The sequence below is a fragment of the Eschrichtius robustus genome, chromosome 3, assembly GCF_028021215.1.
Source record: "Eschrichtius robustus isolate mEscRob2 chromosome 3, mEscRob2.pri, whole genome shotgun sequence".
In the NCBI taxonomy this organism is placed as follows: domain Eukaryota; kingdom Metazoa; phylum Chordata; class Mammalia; order Artiodactyla; family Eschrichtiidae; genus Eschrichtius; species Eschrichtius robustus.
This window is the reverse complement of record NC_090826.1, coordinates 148105261-148130105: the sequence shown is the minus strand read 5'-3', so window position 1 is coordinate 148130105 and position 24845 is coordinate 148105261. Positions and strand designations below refer to the sequence as shown.

The following is a 24845-nucleotide window of genomic DNA, read 5'->3' as shown; positions in this document are numbered from 1 at the left end:
CCTTAAATTTGAAGCTTAAGTTATTGATTTGAGATGGTTCTTCTTGTCTAACATAGGCATTTACAGCTATACATTTTCTTCTTAGCATTGTTTGAGCCTCATCCCATAAACTTTTGTTTTATTTTCACTTTTATTCAGTTCAAAGTATTTTCTGATTACTTTTATGATTTTTCTGTTGACCCATTGGTTATTTGGAAACATGTTCTTTAATTTCCAAATATTTGTGGATTTCTTAAAGTTTCATCTGTTGTTGATTTCTAATTTTGTTTTCTTGTGGTTGTGGTCAGAAAATATACATTGTGGACTTCCCTGGTGTCTCAGTGGGTTAAGAATCTGCCTGCCAATGCAAGGGACATGGGTTCGAGCTCTGGTCTGGGAAGATCCCACATGCCACGGAGCAACCAAGCCTGTGCGTCACAACTACTGAGCCCACATGCCACAACTACTGAAACCCACGTGCCTAGAGCCTGTGTTCCACAACAAGAGAAGACACCGCAATGAGAAGTCTGTGCACCGCAATGAAGAGTAGCCCCCACTCGCCACAACTAGAGAAAGCCCACGCGTAACAATGAAGACTCAGCACAGCCAAAAATAAATAAATTTATAAAAAGAAAAAAAAATATACATTGTATGATTTCATTCCTTTAAAATTTACTGAGACTTGATTTATTTCCTAGCAACATTGAAAGGAGCATATATTTTGTTGTCAGGTAGAGTTTTATGTAAATATCTGTTAATTCAGGTTACTTGATAGTGTTGTCTTCTTTATCCTTGTTAATTTTCTGTCTAGTTGTTCTAGCAATTATTGAGATTGAAGTATTGAAGTCTCTATTATTGTTGAATTTTCTATTTTTCTTTTCAGTTATGTTAAATTTTACTTTATTTTGGGGCTTTTTTGGCATAGAATGGTTATATCTTCCTGATGAATTGATTTTCTTAACCTTATGAAATGCCCCTCTTTCTAGTAATATTATATCTAGTAGTAAGACCCAAGGTTTCTTACAGTTGCATGGTACCTTTCTTTTATTCTTTTGCTTTCAGTCTGTTTGTATTATTGAATCTAAAGGGTACTCTTATGTGCACTATATATAGTTTAATCCTGTTTTTTTATTCAGTCTGCAAATTGCTGTTGTTGATTGTGGTATTTAGTCCTTTTATATTTAATTATTGATAAGATTGAATTTTTGTCTGCCATTTTGCTATTTGTTATATGTCTCATATTTTTTGTTCTTTTGTTTTTCTACTTTATACCACCTTTTGTATTAAATAGATATTGTTTATTATACCACTTAAATTCTTTTTTTTTAGGTGTGTGTTTTTAAAAGTTATATTCTTACTGTTTGCTCTAGGGATTAAATTATGCACTTTTACTTATGACAATTTACTTGAGAAGAATACTAACTTAATTCCAGTAAAATATAGAAAGTTTGCTCCATAGAGCTCTATTTACTCCTCCTTTTTTGTTATATTATCGTATACCTCAAATGTAAACTGAACAATACAGTGTTATGATGTCTTTTCAAAGAGTTAAGGGAGGAAAAAGAAGAACATATATTTATGTAGTCTTTTTATTTACCCTCATATTTCCTTTCTTTGGTGTTCTTTATTTGTTCAGGTGGATTTGAATTACCATATGTTGTCATCTCCTTTCATCTTGAAGGATTGTAGTTTCTTTTTTTGTGCAAGGCAGGTTTGCTAGCAATAGGGTCTCCCAGTCCTTGTCTGGAAATGTTTTTATTTACTCATCATTTTAAAAGAATAGTTTGCTGGATGTATAGAATTATTGATTGACAGTTCTTTTTAACAGTTTGAATTTATCATTCCTCTGTCTTTTTTCCTTTATTGTTTTTTTATGTGAAGTCAGCTGTTAATTATACTGTAGTTCCACTCTGTAAGTCTTTTTCTGTTGCTTCTTTCTGAATTTAGCCTTTGTCTTTCAACAGTGACTAGCTGGTGATCTGTTTCTGTTTATTTTATTTTGGGTTTAATTTATCTTCTTGTGTTTGTAGATTAATATTTTTGTCAAATTTTGGAAGTTTTCTGCCCTCACCTCTTCAAATATTTTTTTTCAGCCCTTTTTCCTCTCTCATGTCTGGTACTCTTATTACATGTAAGTTGGTATGCTTGTTATTATCCCACAGCTCTCCCTGGTTCTCTGTTATTATTCAGTTTTTTTCTTATGATGTTCATATTGGATAGTTTCTGTTGATCTTCAAGTTCTTTGGTTATTCTTCTTTCTCAAATGTATTGGTGAACTTCTCTAGTGAATTTAAAATTTTGTTACTATACTTTTCACCTCTAGGATTTTCATATGGTTCTTTTTTTCTTAAAATCGAGATTAATTCACATTACATAAAATGCACCAATTAAGGCGTACAGTTCAGTGTTTTTTAGTTTGTTCACAAGATCATGCAACCATTATTACTATCTAATTTCAGAACATTTTTATCACCCCAAAAGAAACATTATATCCGTTAGCATTCGCCCCTCCTACCCCACTTGCCCCAACCCCTAGCAAACACTAATTTACTTTCTGTTTTGATGGATTTGCCTATTCTGGACATGAATGGGATCATACAGTATGTGGCCTTTTGCATCTGACTTGTTTCACATAGCTTAATGTTTTCAAGGTTCATCTGTGTTGTAGCATGTATCAGTACTTAAGTCCTTTTGATGGCTGAATAATATTCCATTAAGTGGATATGAATATACCACATTCTGTGTATCCATTCATCATCACACTTTACTCTTTCTTTGTATGTCTCATAATTTTGTTGTTGAACACTGAAAAATTTGGATAATATAGCAACTCTATGTTCTAATTTTTTTCCCCTGAGGGTTGTTGCCATTGTTTTATTAGTGTGTTCAGTAACATGTCTGTACTAAATCTGTGTAGTCTGTTTGATGTACAGTGTGTGACTGCTAATATCTCTGCTCAGCTTAAAATCTTTATTGTATTTTTAAACCTGGCTAGGTGCCTTGTATAAGCATAGCTTGGGTCAGCCAGTGATTGGCCTTTGCTTGTACACTTTGTTTCATTAAATGCTTCTCCCTTATGCTGATGATTCTTTGTGTGTTTTCAAGGTTCAAGCAGTTTTAAAGTTTGCCCTGGCTTTTGTTTTCCTTTGGGATCTCTTGCATTTCTCTGCATGCGCACCCTCTCATGGTTTGCCAGGGATTTGCAGATAGCTTGATCTGTCTCTGGTTTTTCCTGCATGGATAGGTAGAGAACTTATTAAGAACCCTTATGGCCATGTTATTTTCTGGATCTTCCTGCTAAATGTCTGGCTAACGTGCTGGTCCTTTGCTTACTACAACGTCATGCTTGCTGAGCCACTGTTCTTGCCATTTGTTTGGCACTAAGATCGCTACTATTATTGATAACACTGTTTTGGGGGGGGTACTTTTTTCTGTGCTTAAGTCTAAATCATGCCAGCCTCTTCTGCAAGTGAATCTACTTGTTTTTAAGGCTTGTCTTCCTTGTATAATTACCATGGCAATCCAGCTGGGAGGGAATATGGGAACAACCTCAGGCAAGAATGTCACAGACCCCCACAGTTCTCACCCGGGCTTCTGTGGTTTTTATGAATAGCCACTTTTTCATTTGCTTTATGTTTTTGGTTAATTTCCAGAGCTCTGAAATGTAAAATTGTTTTGACAGTTTTCTCTAGTTTCATCATTGCCTTTTGGGGGACATTTGCTGATTTACCACCATATTTGGATGTTCCAGCATATCTGAACTCCTTCCCCCCCCAGATTGACTCTTCATTAATCAAAACCTTTGAGATGCTGTGTAATAAGAGTTTCTTTTTACTGCATACTCAGAAACACTAAAAGGTTAATGTTTTTGAACTAGAGATTTAAAGTAGAATTGTGGCATATTTTCCTACTACTTCCCTTAAGTTCCTCTGGAACAGTTTTTGTTATTATTTTGTTTCGTTAAAGATTTATTCTTTATTATCTATTTTGTATAATATTGTTTATTAAATTAGGTAAGTAAAATTTCTGTAGGATTATGAGCTAAAACATTTCTTGCATTCTTCAGTATTTTGTTTTTATCTTATGAGCAGATCTTGTATCAGCTAGTAATAACAAATAAAAATTTGAGTGCTTATTACATTGTTCTAAACACTTTACATCTGTGAAATCTTTTAGTCCTAACAACTCTTTGAGTTAGTTATGTAGATATTATTTCCATTTTATAGGTAGGTAACTTAAAGTCACATACCTGTTAGTGGAAGAGGTAGTTAGTAGTTGAAAGGCACTTTCTACTACGTGAGATTATACCTAAAATCAAATTTGCCTATTAAAATTCTCAGGAATACTTTTACATTTTCTTAGGGTTTGGTTTGGATATTGTTTAAAGGATGGCTTAGTCTAGAATAGATACTCTTCTTTTTGGAGAAAAATTCAGTTGCAATCTGTGATTTGAATATTTTAATAAAAAAATAGAATAATGTGATAAAAATTCTTCTAAAAATAATCGTTTTCAAAGTTTCAATTCACTTAAAACTCAGGGAAGTAAAATTTGATCATTTGAGAGGGACCATTTCAAATTTCTCTTCCTTAAAGATGAACTGGCAGGGAGACTTGATTAGGTAAATATAGTTGTTAGGGGCGGGGGAAGGATAGTTGTTGAGTTCTTTGTTCTGACACAGAGAGGAAATAGGGGTCTTGTATTTCTCTTGGGTTTTGCTATCCTGGTAATAGTGTTTGGGGGTATAGAACTGTTGGTGGAAGGTAAAAGGAAATATGTTAAAGAGCAGAAGAGCTATTATTTTAATTAGTTATAGTTATTTAAGGGTTATAAACCTTCATATATGTGATTGGAGCATTCAGTCCATAAAGCCACAGCACAAAATCACACCACACCACTTGCCTGATAGAGCGTTCTCTAGTTGCACACAGAGTAAGAGAAAATAATCTTTTCAGGCCTGAGTTTTCAAACTTAAATATAGAATTAAAATGATGGTCACATGGATAAATCAGTTTTATATTTATTAAAAATGTATCTCTTTAATAAAATATCTTAAATTTATTTAGTCTTATGTACATTGCATTCAAATGATTCTCGAATATAAGGCACTTCTCGGATCACTTGAGGTGCTGTGTTGTATGTTGTAGTTTTTAATTTGGTAAAATTAAATGACTTCCTAATGGGGTCCATCATTTATCATTAATTAGAAAGACTAGTGACTACTAAGGATACTGAGTAATACCCACCACTTTAGCTGGTGGGCTTTTTCTTTTTCTGCATTTTTTTTAATGAGTACTTTTGGTAGATTTAAAATAACATGCTTTTATAAAAAGCCACACATTATTAAAAACATTGTAAAATTCCTGTTGAATTTTTAAATAATAGGCTATGTTTTAGAACAGTTTAGGTTTTCGGAAAAATTATGCAGAAAGTATAGAGTTTTCCCATAGATTCCCCTTTCTCCCTCACAGTTTCCCCTATTATTAACATCTTTCCCTGGTGTGGTACATTTGTTACATTTGATGAACCAATATTGATATTCCTATTGATTTTTTAAAAGCAATTGTAATCTAGTTTAATAGATGAACATTTTTGTAATTCTTGTACATAGATGAGATAACCATTGTTCTCATTACTGATTTTTTAAAATACTCATATCGACAATGAAGAACAGTTACTTTGGTCTTTTTAGGGTGGAATAATCAATGATGGTTCTGAATTGATTGGTCCCGTTGAAGCTTATTCGGATTCCCTCATTGATAGCTTTCCTGAATGTACTACAGAAGGTAAGAGATTTAAATTTTTTTTTCCATTTCAGTGGTTTTGATTGCAACAGACTATAAATCATAGCTACATTGCCACAATTAGATGGATATAGGAATTTGAGAGTATTTCACTAATTCTAAGGTACCTCATGTTTTAACGTCACTGATATTGAGTACATAATACTGGGTTGATGATATCTTACATTTAATAGACAGCTTTTTTCTTTCTTAGTGATGTATAAAATAATGATTTGTCCTACAATTAATGGCTTCTTAGATTTGATGAAATGTGGTATAATGAGTGTTCAGAATTTGTGTTGTCTAGTATAAGAATGCCTTGCTAAAGTTTATTTAGCAGCATCTGACTATCAGACAGTAAATTCCAAGACTGGCTTTAAAAGTTTAGTCATGCACCAGAAAGAATAAATCTAAGGCAGTTTTAGTGTTTTTGGTATATTTTATAATAACATGAGTCTAAACCAAAGCAATTTTTGTACTTTTAATCACTTTAATTCAAGAATGCTTAATCTCTTGTTTTATTCCTCTATTAAGCCATCTTTGAATTTTTATGAAGATTTAAAATACATATTTTGGTCTTTGAATTTCCTTAGCTAGTTTTCTTCCAGAAAATATTTTGGAATTAAAAAAGAGAGAGACTTGGGGATAGGGTGGGGAGAGTCTTTAAAAATACGTAATTAGATTTGTTTGAGGTGGCTTAGGTTTGGTTTATATAAAAGAAAAATCATAGACTAGATAATATTTCTTGATCTCTTTCATGAGTAAGAATTTATGGTAGAGGAGAATGGTGTATGACTCTAACATGGGAGGTAGCCACGATCTCATTGTAGTGATGTTTTTGTGGGGATGTGTACTGATGTCATACAGTGACAGACACATTGACATAGATCTATTGCAGTAATTCCCATCATGTTTTGGTAGGAACAACAAGTTCCCATCCATTGTGTGGGCTGATGCACTTAAAATTTATTTTTCTTTTGGTGGTACCACATTGAGAAGTGATTAGCTTTTCTTATTTTTCACGATGGCTCGCATTGACTTAAAAGCACAGTCCATTAACTTACACCTACTGTTCTGTGAAATGTATGGGGGACCTTAGGCCCAGGGGTCTCCCTTGGGTCCTCAATATCTTTGACTCCGTCCTGAATCAGCTAAGGTCATAGAAAAACATTGTTGATAGTAATTTTATTTTATAGTCCATCAGGTTTGTTGGGGGGAAAAAAGTCTATTCTCCACGACCTATTTTGATCTGAGATCCTTGCTAGGCTTTGGAAAATCTAATCACTGCTTGAGTTCCTAAGGTGACTCTGTTTCTAGAACTAGTTTCCTTGGAGGGTGACTTTCCTGGGATAACCTGATCTGGGTGTTGCCTCAGAGATACACTCCTACTCCTGAGAAAGAGGGAGAGGGCATTTTCTGCCTGTAAATGTGCTGATTTGGTGACGTCCAAGAGAGGACAAGTAGGAGAGTTAGAAAGATTTGTGGGAGAGTATTCAGTGAGGAGTACAGTTCTTGAAAATTACAGAATGTTTCTTTTCTCTCTTTGTTTTTTGATGCAGAAATTGAAGAGTATTTGATTTGGGGATGGTTATATTCTTTGATATCCTTGATAAGTCTTTATTACCTAGGTAGGAGTCAACCATGGTGAGAGAAGGGTGTCCCAGAAACCTATTTGAGTATAAGGTAATCAGGGATGGGAGTGGTGCAGAGGTCTTTTACCTTAGTTTAGGAGAGACGGGGAGGAGCATTATTATTAGGATGACTTTCCTTGGGATGGTGTTGTAAAATGTGGAAGCTGTTCGGAATAAAAAGGTGGCTGTATTGATATTAAAGGAGATATAACCTAAGGTAGATTATAGCTCTAACTTTATAAGCTAGAGTGAGCTTATAATTTATTGTCCAAACTGAGACACTTCTGAGAATTAAAGAAGATGCTACTGTACTTATTGTACGCCAAGACAACAAGCATAAACCAACAAGCTGGGCAAACTGGGTGAATGGGCCATCCTTCCTACAGCAGAGGTAGAGTATATTTGTTTCAGGGTTTATCTTTGACGCTTCAAAAAGATGAGTTTTCCTTGGAAGCAGTTATCATTTAGGAATATGCTTTTATGAGGGAAATTGGGGGCAACATTTCTGTTAAAAACACAGAAAAAGACTTAATGGTACCTAAAAGTAATACTGAAATTTTATCCTTTCAGTGCATAGTTTAGTTTTCTAACTATATTACCATCTCTAAAACACACTGTGATCCTTGAAGAATGAAAAACATGGAACTGGAAATGCTGTTAATGTATATGTTTTTTACCCCCTCCCTTTAAAAGCCTCTATGCCTGGCTAATTAATCCTGCTGAAAGATACCTGTTGACAAATACAGCTTGGAGTGTCAGACAACTTGCAAATTCATTGTTATTTGAGAGGAAAAATGACTTTTAAATATCATGAGATTGTCTGGCATACTAGACAAGTGGAAGATTTACTTTCATACCAAAAGGTCTGCAAACCACAGAGACAACCAAGGCAGAGGGCCTCTAGTAGGAAAAGAGCAGGGAAAGCTGGCAGCCAGCCAAGCCCCACAGGTATGCAGTGAAATGGAAGGTTGTAGAGGGATTGTGGTGGCAAATGCTTGAGATTTGAATTCAGAGCCAAAATGTGAGGAGGTGATTTTCTCCATAACAGCTCCTCTGAGTGTGGTATTTTAAATGGTGTTTTGAAGGTGGATTCATTTTTCATACTTGTGATTTAGTTTGCCAGTGGAATGAGCCAGAAGGGCAAATCTTAATATATAGTCTGCTGTGCCAAGGTCCTTCAGTTAGAGTTAGAGTGACAGAGAACATATGTAGAGGCTAAGTGATCATCATTTTTATTAGTATCATAAAATGCAATCAACAGGTCTTACTTAATTTACCTTGAAAGAAAGTTTTCTAAGGAAAACGTAAAGAATTGGGTTAGTGGATTTAAAAAAAATTTCATTATTTTATAGTATAGTATGATAGAAGAAACCTCTTTAAGGTTTCATAAAACCAATAATTTGGTGATTAACTGCTAGATGTATTTTATCTAATATGAAATTGAAAATTATAAAATTACTCAGTAGGTTTTTAGATAAAATGTTAATGTTTTATGTTTTTAAAATGAAATGCTGGTTGCTCTTTATCTCCTTTGTTCAGTGAAATTAAACTATATTTTCTCAAAGATGAAAGAAGATTTAATTGATTGTTAACATCTTATTTCCTTTTTAAAATTCCATCTTTTTGTTGAATTAAACTTAGCTATAAAGTTACTGTGACATTAGTGGAAACCTGGCCAAAATGGTGCATGGGAATTGAGCTTCTTGATATGTTTCTCTCATCTGTTGGCCTGTTGGAAGGATGTAGGTTGCTTTACTGCCATGTTGGCCTTGGTATTGGAGCCTTTGATGTTGGTATAAGCTCATCTGGTAAACTGTGTCATTTCCTCTTCCTAGTACATTACTTGGCTTCTTTTGCAGTTTTGGGAGGGACATTTTCCAGGTGTATGCAGCAAATAAGAGAAAATAATTAGGTGATCATAACCACTGGAGAGATCCGCTTTTTATATGTAGCGTATCTTTAAGAATAAATATTCTTAAATGTCTCCTGGAGTAGTCAAATTTACCTTTTTTTTTCTTTTTGCCTGTAAGTTGTGGAGTAAGAGCTCCCTAAGTGCTCACTGTAACAATTGTAGACACAAGAAAGGATCTGTTAAGCGGTCTTGAATTAACTATTTTTAGAGTAAATGAGATGTATATTTTGAGAATAGCATCTATTGCTAGTCTATGTAAGGGACCTCTTAAAATAACTTTCAGTTCAAGATTTGTGTATTTATTTGGTGGCAGGGTAATAATTTCTATTATGTAGGTAAGCACAAAGATGACAAAATATAGAAAGCCTAATTAAAAGTAATTTAAATTTAAAGTAGAATTTAGTGCAAATGTCCACTAGGTGGCACCATGAGAACTGTAAATCTTGTTACTGGGCTAATTCTAGGCCCTCCTGTATTACTTTCGAGTGTGCTTATTCAGTTTGAAGTTCCTTTTTCTCTTAAGTGCTTATCTACTTAACTCTTATTCACTGTCCATTATTAGTTGAATTTCCTTTGGTGGAGAAGTTGAAAATAAATAGGAAAAAAAAGAATAAGTTATTATTCTCAAGATAAGCACAAATGAGAATGTGTCGTTGTGGTTATGTGTGCATATAAAACAAATGACACAAATTTTAAGTATTGACCCTTAACAACTCTAGGGCTATTGAGGATAACGTTGGCTATTAAGAGTTTAGCAGTCGGGTGGGGCAAATAAAAAATTCATGATATTAATATGTTGTGGGAATGGGTTTTAGAATAGAAGGAACATTGGGAATGATATAGGTAAATCTCTTATCTTGCAATTAAAAATTGGAATTTCAGAGAAGTTAAGCCAGGTGCGTAAGGCAGTCACGGCACTCCTGATATTTAATAGCAATCACAGAACTGTATTTTGAAATGAGATTTAATTTTATGTAGGGGAAGGCAGTGAGAATACATATTTGGTACAGAAAGCTCAGTGCGAGTTACTTATGTGCTGGTAACAGGTTTGATTTGCAGAGTAGATTATGGAGAGTAGCAGCAGAAAAAGTTCATTAGGTAGAAATGGAAGCGAACTCATAGATCTTTGTTGTTCATGATAAGGTAACAGTATTAGGGTTGTAATTGTGATTGATTTATTGTTTTATGAGTTTACTCTTTTTTTAAAGCAAATATGCAGTAGATATTCTGATGTTCTTTTTATAAAATTTCAACGGTGAAGCAAAGACATGTATCGAGGACATTATAAAAATGTGAAATGTCAAAGGAATGGTTCTTTTTAGTAACAATAGCTATTATCGAATGATGAGTTGGTAATCAGGTACAGACTTTTTTTATTGTGGGTGTTTTTATTTTTTTAATTTTTATTTATTTATTTATTTTTACATCTTTATTGGAGTATAATTGCTTTACAATGGTGTGTTAGTTTCTGCTGTATAACAAAGTGAATCAGCTATACATATACATATATCCCCATATCCCCTCCCTCTTGCGTCTGCCTCCCACCCTCCCTATCCCACCCCTCTAGGTGGTGACAAAGCACCGAGCTGATCTCCCTGGGCTATGCAGCTGCTTCCCACTAGCTATCTGTTTTACATTTGGTAGTATATATAAGTCCATGTCACTCTCTCACTTCGTCCCAGCTTACCCTTCCCCCTCCCCGTGTCCTCAAGATCATTCTCTACATCTGCGTCTTTATTCAAGTACAGGAATCTTGACTAACATCAACTTTTAGTTTTAGGTATTCACTTAAAATCATATTTATAAGGGCTCGTTTCTTAATGGAGATTGATATGTATGTCTTCTACCTCAGGGTGACCTTTGTTCTGCTCGTGAGAAATCTTGCTTTGTGTGTGAAGCTTGAGTCATTGCTGCCAGGAAAAGTAGAAATTCCCTTTCATTGACTATGGCAATACTTGAACCTCAGGGCTCAGTGAAAGCTATCAGCTAATAATAATGAGGCCATGTATTTTATATATAGTCGGCCATGAGAGACCACCTGTTGTTCTAAAGGAAACTGATCTCTTTTTTGCAGATGGTCTTCAAATACAGATTTCTGATAGCTTATAGTATAAAGATTTATTCTATGGCAACTCAGCCTTTTCCCCTGGTGCCTGTCTTTCAGAGACGGTGTCCTAGACAGATTACACTACACTGCCCTACTCTGAGCAGTTCAAAGCACAGAAGGTGAGGGTAGGTAGGTGAACTGTTGTAGCTGCTTTTTAACCAGTCGCCTGGGGCCCTCTAATAGCCCTGAGACTTGAATCTCTGTGATATGAACCTGGAGGCAGAACGCTTTCATAGAACCTTTGACTCCCCTCCACCCCCCACCCTTTCCAAAAAAGGCTTAGGTTTTTGACTTGATGATGTTGGTAAAGGATGCACCTTTTACTCTCATGATGGCCCAGAGGGCCCCTTTAAACATGGATTGACTTCAAGTTGGTTTAACTTTTGACAAATAGTCTCTGTATTGTCAGTTGTTGCCCTGCCTTATCCACAGTGTTCTTCCTACTCACCTTAACTGAGAACCTCTTTCTTGCTTGCAGCTCTCTATCTTACTTGTTAACTTTCTGGGTTTCAGGGAGCTAGTGTCCATTTCATGTGATATTTATATGTGTAGCTTTGTAAAAAAACAGATTAAATGACAGGACTGTGATTTCAAGGAGTTGAGCAAGCACTGTATTAAGTAGATTTATTAAGGATATAAGATGAATAAACTAGGTACTGAGTATTTGCATACCTCTATCTATATTTTTATATTCATTGCTGAGGTGGTAGACGGGGAGTGTTCTTCTTGAGCTGGTTGGGGAAGTCCCTTCATTGAGAGGAAGGGAAGGTAGAAATTGCTTCAATATGGAAGAGAAACATATCAGATAATACTAGATTAGTTGCAGTGTATGGTTGAGGAAATATGATAAGGTTAGGTTTTTCAGGTATATTAGGGTACATCTTAAGAGGAGAATTAAAGGAAGAAAATAAGCAAGGAAGAAGTGTCAGGGGTTAGTCTGCTTTATACAGATCTGTCTTTATAATCATGTCTGTCTTCTCTCTTAAGTTAGATGTTTCTTGGCACTGGCTGCTGGCCATGATTCACACAGGCCTACATTTTATAAATTATGTCTGTATAACATATCTTTATTTACAAACAAATTCCCAGTTTTAGCTCTTGCTATATCTTCTTTGATATCCTTCACATACAGAGCCTTAAGAACTTGTCATACACATACAGCAAATATGATAAGAGTCACCTGCAGTCCCAGCATACAGAGAAAAGTACTGTTAATGTTTAGTGTACCTTCCTAGAATTTTTTTCTGTGTTTGTGGTTTTAAACTAGAATTATAGTATATATATACTGCTTTGCAGTTTGTTGTTTTTGATTAATAGAGCATGAATGCTTTAGCATTAAATATTCTTCTATAACACAATTTTTAATAACTGTATAATATTTTATCATAAGGATGTGCCATAATCTCCTATCATTAGGAATTTGTTATTTCCAATTGCACTAATTTTTGTGATGGATATTCTTATGTATGGATCTTTTTTTCATGTCTCTGTTTATTTCTGGTATAAATTGCTGAATTTCTGGGCCAAAGATACCAGCATGTTTTGCATCTGGTATGCATTGCCAAGTTGTCCTCCAAAAAGGTTAAACCAGAACAAGTCTTTTTGTTTCCTTTTGCTTCTCCTGTTTAGGCTAAAAAATTTCCTCTTCCTAACCTGCTAGTTTTTATGTTTGCTTATTTTGAAACATTCCTCCTTTATAGGTGGATGGCCCTAGAGTCTGTCATACAGAGTGAAGTAAGTCAGAAAGAGAAAAACAAATACCGTATGCTAATGCACATATATGCAATGTAAAAAAAAAAAAATGTTACTGATGAACCTAGTGGCAGGGCAGGAATAAAGATGTAGACGTAGGGCATTGACTTGAGGACACGGGGTGGGGAGGGGGAAGCTGGGGCGAAGTGAGAGTAGCAGTGACATATATACACTACCAAATGTAAAATAGATAGCTAGTGGGAAGCAGCTGCATAGCACAGGGAGATCAGCTCGGTGCTTTGTGACCACCTAGAGGGGTGGGATAAGGAGGGTGGGAGGGAGGCTCAAGAGGGAGGGGATATGGGGATATATGTATGCATATGGCTGATTCACTTTGTTGTACAACAGAAACTAACACAGCATTGTGAAGCAATTATACTCCAATAAAGATCTATTAAAAAAAAAAAGCACTCATTTAGAATTAGGTAGAATTTGAAAAGGAAACAATTTGTATAGAATACTTATTTTTTACTTTATTTTACTATCTGACTTTCTCCCTAGGTGTTTTGATGGTCTTACTTTTCTGATCTAATTTCATTTAATCATAATTTCCTTTGCTAATAAAATAAGGTTGGAAAAGTAAGAGGAAATATGACTATGTGACTAGATGTTTATGGTCAAAAGCCAAGAAACTGAATACACATAACTTTACCCTCTTACCCTTTGGTATTATTGTTCTTGTTAGGAAGGAAAATCAGGCAAAGCATGAAACAGTGCAATGTGATAGATGATGTGGAGGTTATAGTGACAAGACATCAGAGAGCAGACAAAAGATCTATAACATTTCCTTTGTTTTGTGATTAGCTGTATAAACAACATTTTTTTTCTTTGTCTGTTTATTAATTTCAGTGGACCAGGTTATATAATGATAACTATTTAAGGAAATAAATTTGTATTGAATATCTAAAATATTTAAAAATTATCTTAAAAAATCTCTTGTAAAGTTTATATATTGCTCAGAGCAGTGGATAAATAATTTTGTAGATTGCTATAAAGAGATTTTGATTTTAAGTGCTGTCTGTACAGTTGAAATGTCAGAGAATTGAAAAGATTTCCACTAGGTCCAGTGAATTTCATCTGATATTGTGGATTTAATGAAATCTGTTGCTTTTAGGGAACAAAATTAGTACTTTATGAGCATTCTAAGGATTAAAAAAAACCCCAAAATCCCTGAAAACAGGATATATTGACAGAGTGCCAAAGTAGTGTCTAAAGCTGATTTGAAATTTGAGCTTAGCTGCCAGTAAATGTTTTTACCCTAACTTACTTTATTCCGTATGAAGTAAGCAATTTGAGTCTGTAATAGGGGTTGACAAACTGTGGCCCATGGTCCAAGTCTGGCCTGCCACCTGTTTTTATATGACCTACAAGCTAAGAATGGTTTTTACATTTTTAAATGGTTGACAGAATTCAAAAGAATACTATTTTGTGGCATGTGAAAATTATATGGAATTCAGATTTCAACATCCATATAAGAAGTTTTATTGGAACGCAGGCACACTTTTCACGTAGGCATTGTCTGTGGCTGCTTTTATGCTACAACAGCAGTGTTGATTAGTTGTGACTGAGGTCATATGGCCCACAAAGCCTAAAATAGTCACCCTGTGGCCCTCAGAAAAAAAGTTTGCTGGTCCCTGATCTAGAATTGTACACTCAAATCCACCTTTAATTTTGACTTAGTATATGATCCTGGGGAGGTCATTTTCTTCTTAATATATTTTCCTTTATGAGAAACTTGGCAGTCAGTATTCAGTGGAGATGCAGATCTCATAGTTGTTCCCAGACCTAAGTTTTGCCTAACCCTATTGTCAATCTTATTTAATGATATAAATCAGTGGCTCTCAAAGTATGGTCTTCAGACCCCTGGGTATTCCTGATATGTTTTTCAGGGGATGCCCAAGGCAGAAACTATTTTCATAATAATCTAGGAAATTATTTGCTGTTTCCACTCTGCTGACATTTGATGATCCAAAAGCAATGGTGGATAAAACTGATGTACTTGAGCATGAATCAAGACAGTGATATGAGACTGTAACAGTAATTGTTGCACATACTTGCAGTAATACCAATGGTAGTTTCACCTAGGAATTAAAGCCTTGATAAAGCAGTAAAAACTGTTAATTTTATTAAATCTCAACCCTTGGGTACATGTCTTCTTGGTATTCTGTGTGATGACATGGAAGTATACATAAAACACTTTGCATACTGAACTACCATGGTTGCCTTGAGAAAAAGCACTTGTGCAATTGAGCCATAAACTAGCTACTTTTTCCTGGGGACCCCATTTTTGTTTGAAAGAATGATTGACATACAAACTATCATTATTCAGACTTGGGTATTTAGCAAATGTTTTTTTTTGAAAATGAATGAAGTGAGCTGACACTTCAAGGAAAACAGCTAACAGTATTTGTTGCCAAATACTGATAAAATTCTAGTTTTCAGTCCCAAATTAGAATTTTGGAGAACCTGTATCAGCCACTTTGAGCAAAACAGCTAACAGTATTTGTTGCCAAATACTGATAAAATTCTAGTTTTCAGTCCCAAATTAGAATTTTGGAGAACCTGTATCAGCCACTTTGAGCCTGACAGTTTCCAATACTTAAAGAATTTTCTGATGATGTTGGTGGTGGTAAGTAGCAAATATGATTTTCTTGGAGATATTGTAATAATGAAATTTGTCACCATTTGGAGGATCTGTGTAACTCAGGGAACTAATATTTTCAAAATGACCAGGGTGTGATGTTACAAACTCATGCATGATAAAAGATCCATTCAGTGTGTAAGACAGACCCATGGATTTGAATGTAACAGAAACAGAAATTACATTGATAGAAATTTATATTCCACATGTAAACTAACCTTTAAGAAACTACTCTTTGTTAAGTTTTCTGGTAGTATCAAAAAAGCAATAGCCACAATTATTTGAAAAGGCTATTAAAATATTCACCTCATTTTCAGTTACTTACCCATGTGACATTTTCTTCAAATTTTCCAACCAGAAAAACATCTGACAACAGACTGAGTGCAGAATTAGTCATGAGACTGCAGCCATCTTCTGTTAACAAGATTTGCAAAAATGTAACACAATGGCACTTCTTAGTTATTTTTATAAAAATTATGTTGGGACTTCCCTGGTGGCACAGTGGTTAAGAATCCACCTGCCAGTGCAGGGAACACGAGTTTGAGCCCTGGTCGGGAAGATCCCACATGATACGGAGCAGCTAAGCCCGTGCGCCACAACTACTGAGCCTGTGCTCTAGAGCCCACGAGCCACAACTACTGAGCCTGCGTGCCACAACTGCTGAAGCCTGGGTGCCTAGAGCCCGTGCTCCGCAACAAGAGAAGCCACCTCAATGAGAAGCCCGCGCACCGCAACGAAGAGTAGCCGCTGCTTGGCGCAACTAGAGAAAGCCAGTGTGCAGCAACGAAGACCCAACACAGCCAAAAATAAATTAAAAAAAAAACAAACTTGAAATGATAAAAAGGTCCTGTAACAGGAGAATGAATTAAAAAAAAAAAAAAAAAAAAAAGGAAAAAACAGTATGTTAACATGTAATGGGCTTTAGTGTTAAAAAAAATTCAGTCTGTTTTTAAAATATCAAGATTGGTAAATATTTACAGATACAATCCATATAAACAAAAGCTGTTTGAGGTTCTTAATCATTTTTAAGAATGACTTCACTTACCATGAAGTCAGTTATATGAAATGGAAGAAGTAATTTTCATTGCTTAAATGTTTCAGTAGCACCCATTATTCACTTTATGTCAGAAAACTAAGATGCAAATACAGACCAAAGATTCCTCCAAAAGCTTGTGGAAGAGGCTGAAATGTAAATTTCAAAATACTTCAGTTAAAAAAAACCGTAAGTGGCATACATTTTCCAGATATGGATGGTTACTTAAAAGCACACCTCTGAGGATACATTATATTATTGTAAAATAATTATTATGTAATTGCTATAATAGTTATAATTTAATGATAGGCTGTTACATCCATTAACTCTTTTCCTCATTTAAAGCCCTGCGTGATAAGTTATATTATTAAGTAACTCGCTGTTGGTCACACGGTAAGTTTTAAAGAGCGGGGATTCAGGCACTTCTGTTTTGTCTTACTCTAAAGCTCTTACTCTTCCTTTTATCATAATGCTGTTGTTCACAGCAGCTGTGTATACAAGCATCAGCCTTCTATAAATAGTTTACAAGATCTTGTGGTAAGGGCTCTTTTTGACAACAAGGCTAGATAAAGACTTGTCTCAGTTTTAGTTTGATGATTAAGGCAAGGAGACTGTCTTCTAGAGCTGTAGGGAGACAGCGCAAAAATGAATGAACTAAGAAAGAGAAAAACAAATATCGTATAGTAACACATATATTTGGAATCTAAAACAAAAAATGGTTCTGATGAACCTAGGGGCAGAACAGGAATAAAGACGTGGATGTAGAGAATGGACTTGAGGACACGGGGAGGGGGAAGGGTAAGATGGGACGAAGTGAGAGAGTTGCATTGACTATACTACCAAATGTAAAATAGAGAGCTAGTGGGAAGCAGCTGCATAGCCCAGGGAGATCAGCTCGGTGCTGTGACCACCTAGAGGGGTGGGATAGGGAAGGTGGGAGGAAGACGCAAGAGGGAGGGGATATGGGGATATATGTATATGTATAGCTGATTCACTTTGTTATACAGCAGAAACTAACACAACATTGTAAAGAAATTATATTCCAATAAAGATATTTAAAAAAAATGAATGAACTAAGCTGAAACAAATTGCTAGACACTGACTTCCATCAGTAAATTACACCCTTCCTGATTGACATGGGTAGTATGAAAAAATGAATAGTCAGTATGATTTGTATTCTTTTGGCTGATTCTCAGTTTAATATCTGTTTACTATTGTGATCATATTTCTAGGCTTCTCCAGTGACAGTGATCTAATATCTCTTACTGTTGATGTGGATTCTCTTGCTGAGTTGGATGATGGAATGGCTTCCAATCAAAATTCTCCCATTAGAACTTTTGGTCTCAGTCTTTCTTCGGATTCTTCAGCACTAGGGGCTGTTGCTTCTGACAGTGAACAGAGTAAAACAGAAGAAGAACGGGAAAGTCGTGGCCTCTTTCCTGGCAGTTTAAAATCCAAGCTTGGCAAGAGAGATTATTTGGAGAAAGCAGGAGAATTAATAAAGCTGGCTTTAAAAAAGGAAGAAGAAAATGACTATGAAGCTGCTTCTGATTTTTATAGGAAGGGAGTTGACTTACTCCTAGAAGGTGTTCAAGGTACAATTTTATCTGTATTGATGTGTTTTGGCATGTTCTTGTGTTGGTATCTGGGGAAGAAAAAGTATGTGATGTATAACTGTTGCTTGTGTATAATCCTATGTAAAAACAAGACTGAAAAAGAGAAATTACTGGAGATTAAATGACTTAAATACGGACATACACTTTTAGTTACATGAAACGGAGGACAGTATCAGAGGTAGTTAAGTTCTGCTTTGATCAGTTAATCAGCAAAAACAATTAAAAAAAATGAAGGCTCTTAGTCTTTTGTATGAATAATAATGTTTTTTTCTGACATGTTCACCAGCCTTCACCTATCTCAGGAGTATTCACAGAGATTCTTTAGTACATCTACTCTCGGCCCGAAGAGACAAGATGAAATGAGCTTTTAAACTGAGAGTGTAAAGGGTTCTTGGATTTGCCTACTATTCTGTTTTTGTTAGTTGTGATAAATTCTCAGCTAATTAATGTGGGTGATATGGGACATGTAGAGCTGAATGTTGCTGAATGTCTGTAAGTAGAACTTAGCATTTTATTTACTTATTTTTTAAGCGTCAATTTTTATCATTTGCCTTTTCTTTATGGAAGCAGATTGAAGCATACTTCAATTCGTTACCTGACTTTCTGGACACAGTAATCAAAAGTTGATAGGACCTTCTTCCAGTGGTTTTCTGTCCAAAAAATCATCATTGTCATTGTTGTTCTGTAGTCTTTGACTTGTTAGTACCATTTAGATTACCACAGTCTCCTGGATTACTAATACTTTTTTACTACAGTACTCCCACCCTCACTATGCCTGGTGTCCTATAGTCTAGAAGACTTCTGTTTACTCTTCCTAGAGTATAAACTTTCCGTCTTCTAATGTAGTTTAAAGATGAATACTTGACTGTATAGAGTGGAAGAGGGAGTGTGTGTAGTAGTGTCCTAATTACTTCTTAACCAGGATTTTGATGAATTCTCTTGTTTTTAGCCTTCACACTCAACTTCCACAGCTACCTAAAACCACTAGTTCCTGAAATTTTGGACAGATTTAAAGTGCTGTGTAAGTCAAGCAGCTTCCTTGAGTTGCCCAAGTCAATAACCACTCATCCATCTACTTTTTAGCTTCTAAAATTTTGTTGCTGCTATTTTCTCTCTCAGCCTCTTTGTTCTTACAGGGTTTTGCCTTAAAAATAATTTTTTTTTTTACTGCCACATTAATGGAACTTCAGGAGGGAGCATCTCTTATGGTTTGATTGATATATCATTTTGATATAAATTTTTGTTTTTCAAATAGTTTCATAGTCTTTTGCGTTTTTTTTTTTTTTGTCTGCTAGTGGAGCATTTTGGTCTTAATGATCTACTCATTTTTCTTCTTTGTCTTAAATTTCATTTGCGGTTGGGAGTTTAAAATGGGGATGAGTTCCAAACAGTTGGCTCTGATATTTTGCCCTTTTCTTTCTATATAATTTTGTGCTGAAACACAAAAGTGATATATATTGATATAAAACACATCAGTGTGATACTTTTCTGTCTAAAAGTTACTTGCATTTAACCTTAGAACACTTCATAATGTCACCACTTGATGGCACCAGAAAAATAAAAATCTTTGCTTCAAAATGAGAATTAGGGATGCATGTCAGCCAATAACAAAAAAAGTACATAATTTAGTTAGTTACTTTGTGATTATGGTGGTGAATTATTTCTCCACTGGAACTTGATACCAAACCTACTAAACCTCTAGCTTAAGGAGTGTTACTATTTAAACATATTTGTCCTATTTAACTTACGCTTGTCTCTCTGAAAGCACAATCTCCAGTTCTGCCGGGATTAGTTTTTGTGGTTAATATGCCATCAAATCTAAAAAGTTATAATCAACTAATTGCTTGTAACCTTCTATTGTTTATTCATAATGTGTTCAATTTTATTCATACAAACTGTGGGAACCACAATCACAGGATTCTAATTTTAACCAAAATGTAAAATAACTTCTGTTTGAGGCCCATGGTTATACATTTAACTAGTTGTTAAATGTAATGTCAGGGCAGTGCTTCTAGTCTGTGGATTCTGTTTAAAAGTATACCAGTCACCACACATGGACATTATTATTATTTTTTAAAAATTATTTCTTTATTTATTTATGGCTGTGTTGGGACTTCGTTTCTGTGCGAGGGCTTTCTCTAGTTGCGGCAAGTGGGGGCCACTCTTCATCGCGGTGCGCGGGCCTCTCATCGCGGCCTCTCTTGTTGCGGAGCACAGGCTCCAGACGCACAGGCTCAGTAATTGTGGCTCACGGGCCTAGTTGCTCCACGGCATGTGGGATCTTCCCAGACCAGGGCTCGAACCCGTGTCCCCTGCATTGGCAGGCAGATTCTCAACCACTGCACCACCAGGGAAGCCCCCATGGACATTATTTTTAAAAAAATGTTTTCTCCAGTTCTACTGAGATATAATTGACATATGACATTGTATTAAAGGTGTACAACATAATGACTTGATATATGTATATATTGTGAAGTGATTACTGCAGTAAGTTTAGTTAACATACATTACCTCACATAGTTGTAAATTTTTTTTTTCTGGTGATGAGAACTTTTAAGATCTATTCCGTTAGCAACTTTCAAATATACAATACAGTTGTTAACTATAGTCACCATGTTGTATGTCACATCCCCTGGATTTACTAATCTTATAAATGGAAGTTTGTATTTTTTGATCACCTTCACCCCTTGCCTGTGGCAACCACCAGTCTGTTCTCTGTTTCTATGAGTTTGGTTCTTTTTAGATTCCACATATAAGTGAGATCATATGGTATTTGTCTTTCTCTGACTCACTTCACTTAGCATAGTACCCTGAAAAATTTCTTTCTTTCTTTTTTATGGTTGAATAATATTCCATTGTATATATACACCACATTTTCTTTATCTATTCATCTGCTGATGGACACTTAGGTTGATTCATGTCTTGGCTATTGTAAATAATGCTGCAGCGAACATGGAGGTCAAATGTATCTTTGAGGTAGTGATTTTGTTTCTTTCGGATGTATACCTGGAAGTGGAATTGCTCAATCATGTGGTAGTTCTATTTTTAATATTTTGAGGAACCTCCATATTGTTTTCCATAGTGGCTGCACCAATCTACATTCCCACCAACAGTGCACAAGAGTTCACTTTTCTCCATATCCTTGATAACATTTATTTGTTGTCCTTTTGATGGTAACCATTCTGACAGGTGTGAGGTGATATTGTGGTTTTGATTTGGGTTTCCCTTACGATGAGTGATGTTAAGTACCTTTTCATATACCTTTTAAGCATTTGTATCTCTTCTTTGGGAAAATGTCTGTTCACTTCCTCTGACCATTTTTAAATCTGATTAATTTTTTTTCCTCTATTGAGTTGTGAGAATTTTGTGTGTATTTTGGATATTAACTTCTTATCAGATATATAATTTGCAAATATTTCTCCCATTTGGTAGGCTGCCTTTTCATTTTGTTGATGGTTTTCTTTGCTGTGCAGAAGAAGCTTTTTAGTTTGATGTAGTCCCACTTGTTTATTTTTGCTTTTGTTGCCTTTGCTTTTGGTTTCAAATCCAAAAAATTATTGCCAAGACTGATGTCAAGGAGCTTACCCTCTATGTTTTCTTCTAGGAGTTCTATGGTCTCAAGTCTTACATTCGGGACTGTAATCCATTTTGAGTTGATTTTTGTGTATGGTGTAAGATAGGAGTCCAGTTTTACTCCTTTGCAAGTGGATGCCCAGTTTTCCCAGGACCATTTATTGTGCCTATCCTTTCCCTATTGAATATTCTTGGTTCCTATGTCAAAAATTAGTTAACTGTACATGCATGGGTTTATTTCTGGGCTCTCTATTCTGTTCCACTGATATTTGTGTCTTTTTAATGCCAATACCATACTGTTTTTTTTTTTTTTTAACATCTCTATTGGAGTTTAATTGCTTTACGATGGTGTGTTAGTTTCTGCTTTATAACAGAGTGAATCAGCTATACATATACATGTATCCCCATATCTCCTCACTATTGTGTCTCCCTCCCACCCTCCCTATCCCACCCCTATAGGTGGTCGCAAGGCACCGAGCTGATCTCCCTGTGCTATGCAACTGCTTCCCACTAGCTATCTATTTTACATTTGGTAGTATATATTAGTCCATGCCACTCTCTTACTTCGTCCCATCTTACCCTTCCCCCTCCCCCTCCCCGTGTCCTCAAGTCCATTCTCTACATCTGCGTCATTATTCCCGTCCTGCCCCTAGGTTCTTCATAACCATTTTTTTTTTTTTTAGATTCCATATATATGTGTTAGCATACAGTATTTGTTTTTCTCTTTCTGACTTCACTCTGTATGACAGACTCTAGGTCCATCCACCTCACTACAAATAACTCAGTTTCGTTTCTTTTTATGGCTGAGTAATATTCCATTGTATATATGTGCCACGTTTTCTTTATCCATTCATCTGTCGATGGACATTTAGGTTGCTTCCATGTCCTGGCTATTGTAAATAGAGCTGCAATGAACATTTTGGTACATGACTCTTTTTGAACTATGGTTTTCTCAGGGTATATGCCCAGTAGTGGGATTGCTGGGTCGTATGGTAGTTCTATTTGTAGTTTTTTAAGGAACCTCCATACTGTTCTCCATAGTGGCTATATCAATTTACATTCCCACCAACAGTGCAAGAGGGTTCCCTTTTCTCCACACCCTCTCCAGCATTTATTGTTCGTAGATTTTTTGATGATGGCCATTCCGACCAGTGTGAGGTGATATCTCATTGTAGTTTTGATTTGCATTTCTCTAATGATTAGTGATGTTGAGCATCCTTTCATGTGTTTGTTGGCAGTCTGTATATCTTCTTTGGAGAAATATCTGTTTAGGTCTTCTGCCCATTTTTGGATTGGGTTGTTTGTTTGTTTGTTTTTTTTTTTTTTTTTTAAACATCTTTATTGAAGTATAATTGCCTTACAATGGTGTGTTAGCTTCTGCTTTATAACAAAGTGAATCAGTTATACATATACAATATGTTCCCATATCTCTTCCCTCTTGCATCTCCCTCCCTCCCACCCTCCCCATCCCACCCCTCTAGGTGGTCACAAAGCGCCGAGCTGATCTCCCTGTGCTATGTGGCTGCTTCCCACTAGCTATCTGTTTTACATTTGGTAGTGTATATATGTCCATGCCACTCTCTCACCCTGTCACATCTTACCCCACCCCCTCCCCATATCCTCAGGTCCATTCTCTAGTAGGTCTGTGTCTTTATTCCCGTCTTGCCACTAGGTTCTTCATGGCCGTTTTTTTTTTTTTCCTTAGATTCCGTATATATGTGTTAGCATACTGTATTTGTTTTTCTCTTTCTGACTTACTTCACTCTGTATGACAGTCTCTAACTCCATCCACCTCATTACAAATACCTCCATCTCATTTCTTTTTATGGCCGAGTAATATTCCATTGTATATATGTGCCACATCTTCTTTATCCATTCATCTGTCGATGGACATTTAGGTTGCTTCCATGTCCTGGCTATTGTAAATAGAGCTGCAATGAACATTTTGGTACATGACTCTTTTTGAACTATGGTTTTCTCAGGGTATATGCCCAGTAGTGGGATTGCTGGGTCGTATGGTAGTTCTATTTGTAGTTTTTTAAGGAACCTCCATACTGTTCTCCATAGTGGCTGTATCAATTTACATTCCCACCAACAGTGCAAGAGGGTTCCCTTTCCTCCACACCCTCTCCAGCATTTATTGTTTCTAGATTTTTTGATGATGGCCATTCTGACCGGTGTGAGATGATGTCTCATTGTAGTTTTGATTTGCATTTCTCTAATGATTAATGATGTTGAGCATTCTTTCATGTGTCTGTTGGCAATCTGTATATCTTCTTTGGAGAAATGTCTGTTTAGGTCTTCTGCCCATTTTTGGATCGGGTTGTTCGTTTTTTTGTTATTGAGCTGCATGAGCTGCTTGTAAATCTTGGAGATTAATCTTTTGTCAGCTGCTTCATTTGCAAATATTTTCTCCCATTCTGAGGGTTGTCTTTTGGTCTTGTTTATGGTTTCCTTTGCTGTGCAAAAGCTTTTAAGTTTCATTAGGTCCCATTTGTTTATTTGTGTTCTTATTTCCATTTCTCTGGGAGCTGGGTCAAAAAGGATCTTGCTGTGATGTATGTCATAGAGTGTTCTGCCTATGTTTTCCTCTAAGAGTTTGATAGTGTCTGGCCTTACATTTAGGTCTTTAATCCATTTTGTTTATTTTTGTGTATGGTGTTAGGGAGTGTTCTCATTTCATTCTTTTACATGTAGCTGTCCAGTTTTCCCAGCACCACTTATTGAAGAGGCTGTCTTATCTCCATTGTATATTCTTGCCTCCTTTGTAATAAATTAGGTGATCATATGTGTGTGGGTTTATCTCTGGGCTTTCTATTC

At 35.7% G+C, this 24845-nt stretch overlaps 1 protein-coding gene across 3 annotated transcripts in view; it reads left to right on the top strand.

Moving 5' to 3' along the window:
- Nucleotides 1–24845, top strand: part of RPS6KC1 (ribosomal protein S6 kinase C1) — a 201017-nt gene that overhangs the window by 66453 nt on the left and 109719 nt on the right. For 2 of the 3 annotated variants that reach the window (XM_068541439.1, XM_068541441.1), the window contains 2 exons: nucleotides 5670–5763; nucleotides 18069–18431. In XM_068541439.1, the coding sequence (XP_068397540.1) occupies nucleotides 5670–5763; nucleotides 18069–18431 (457 nt within the window). The remainder of the gene's footprint in view (nucleotides 1–5669; nucleotides 5764–18068; nucleotides 18432–24845) is intronic. The other variant, XM_068541440.1, reaches the window with a different exon arrangement.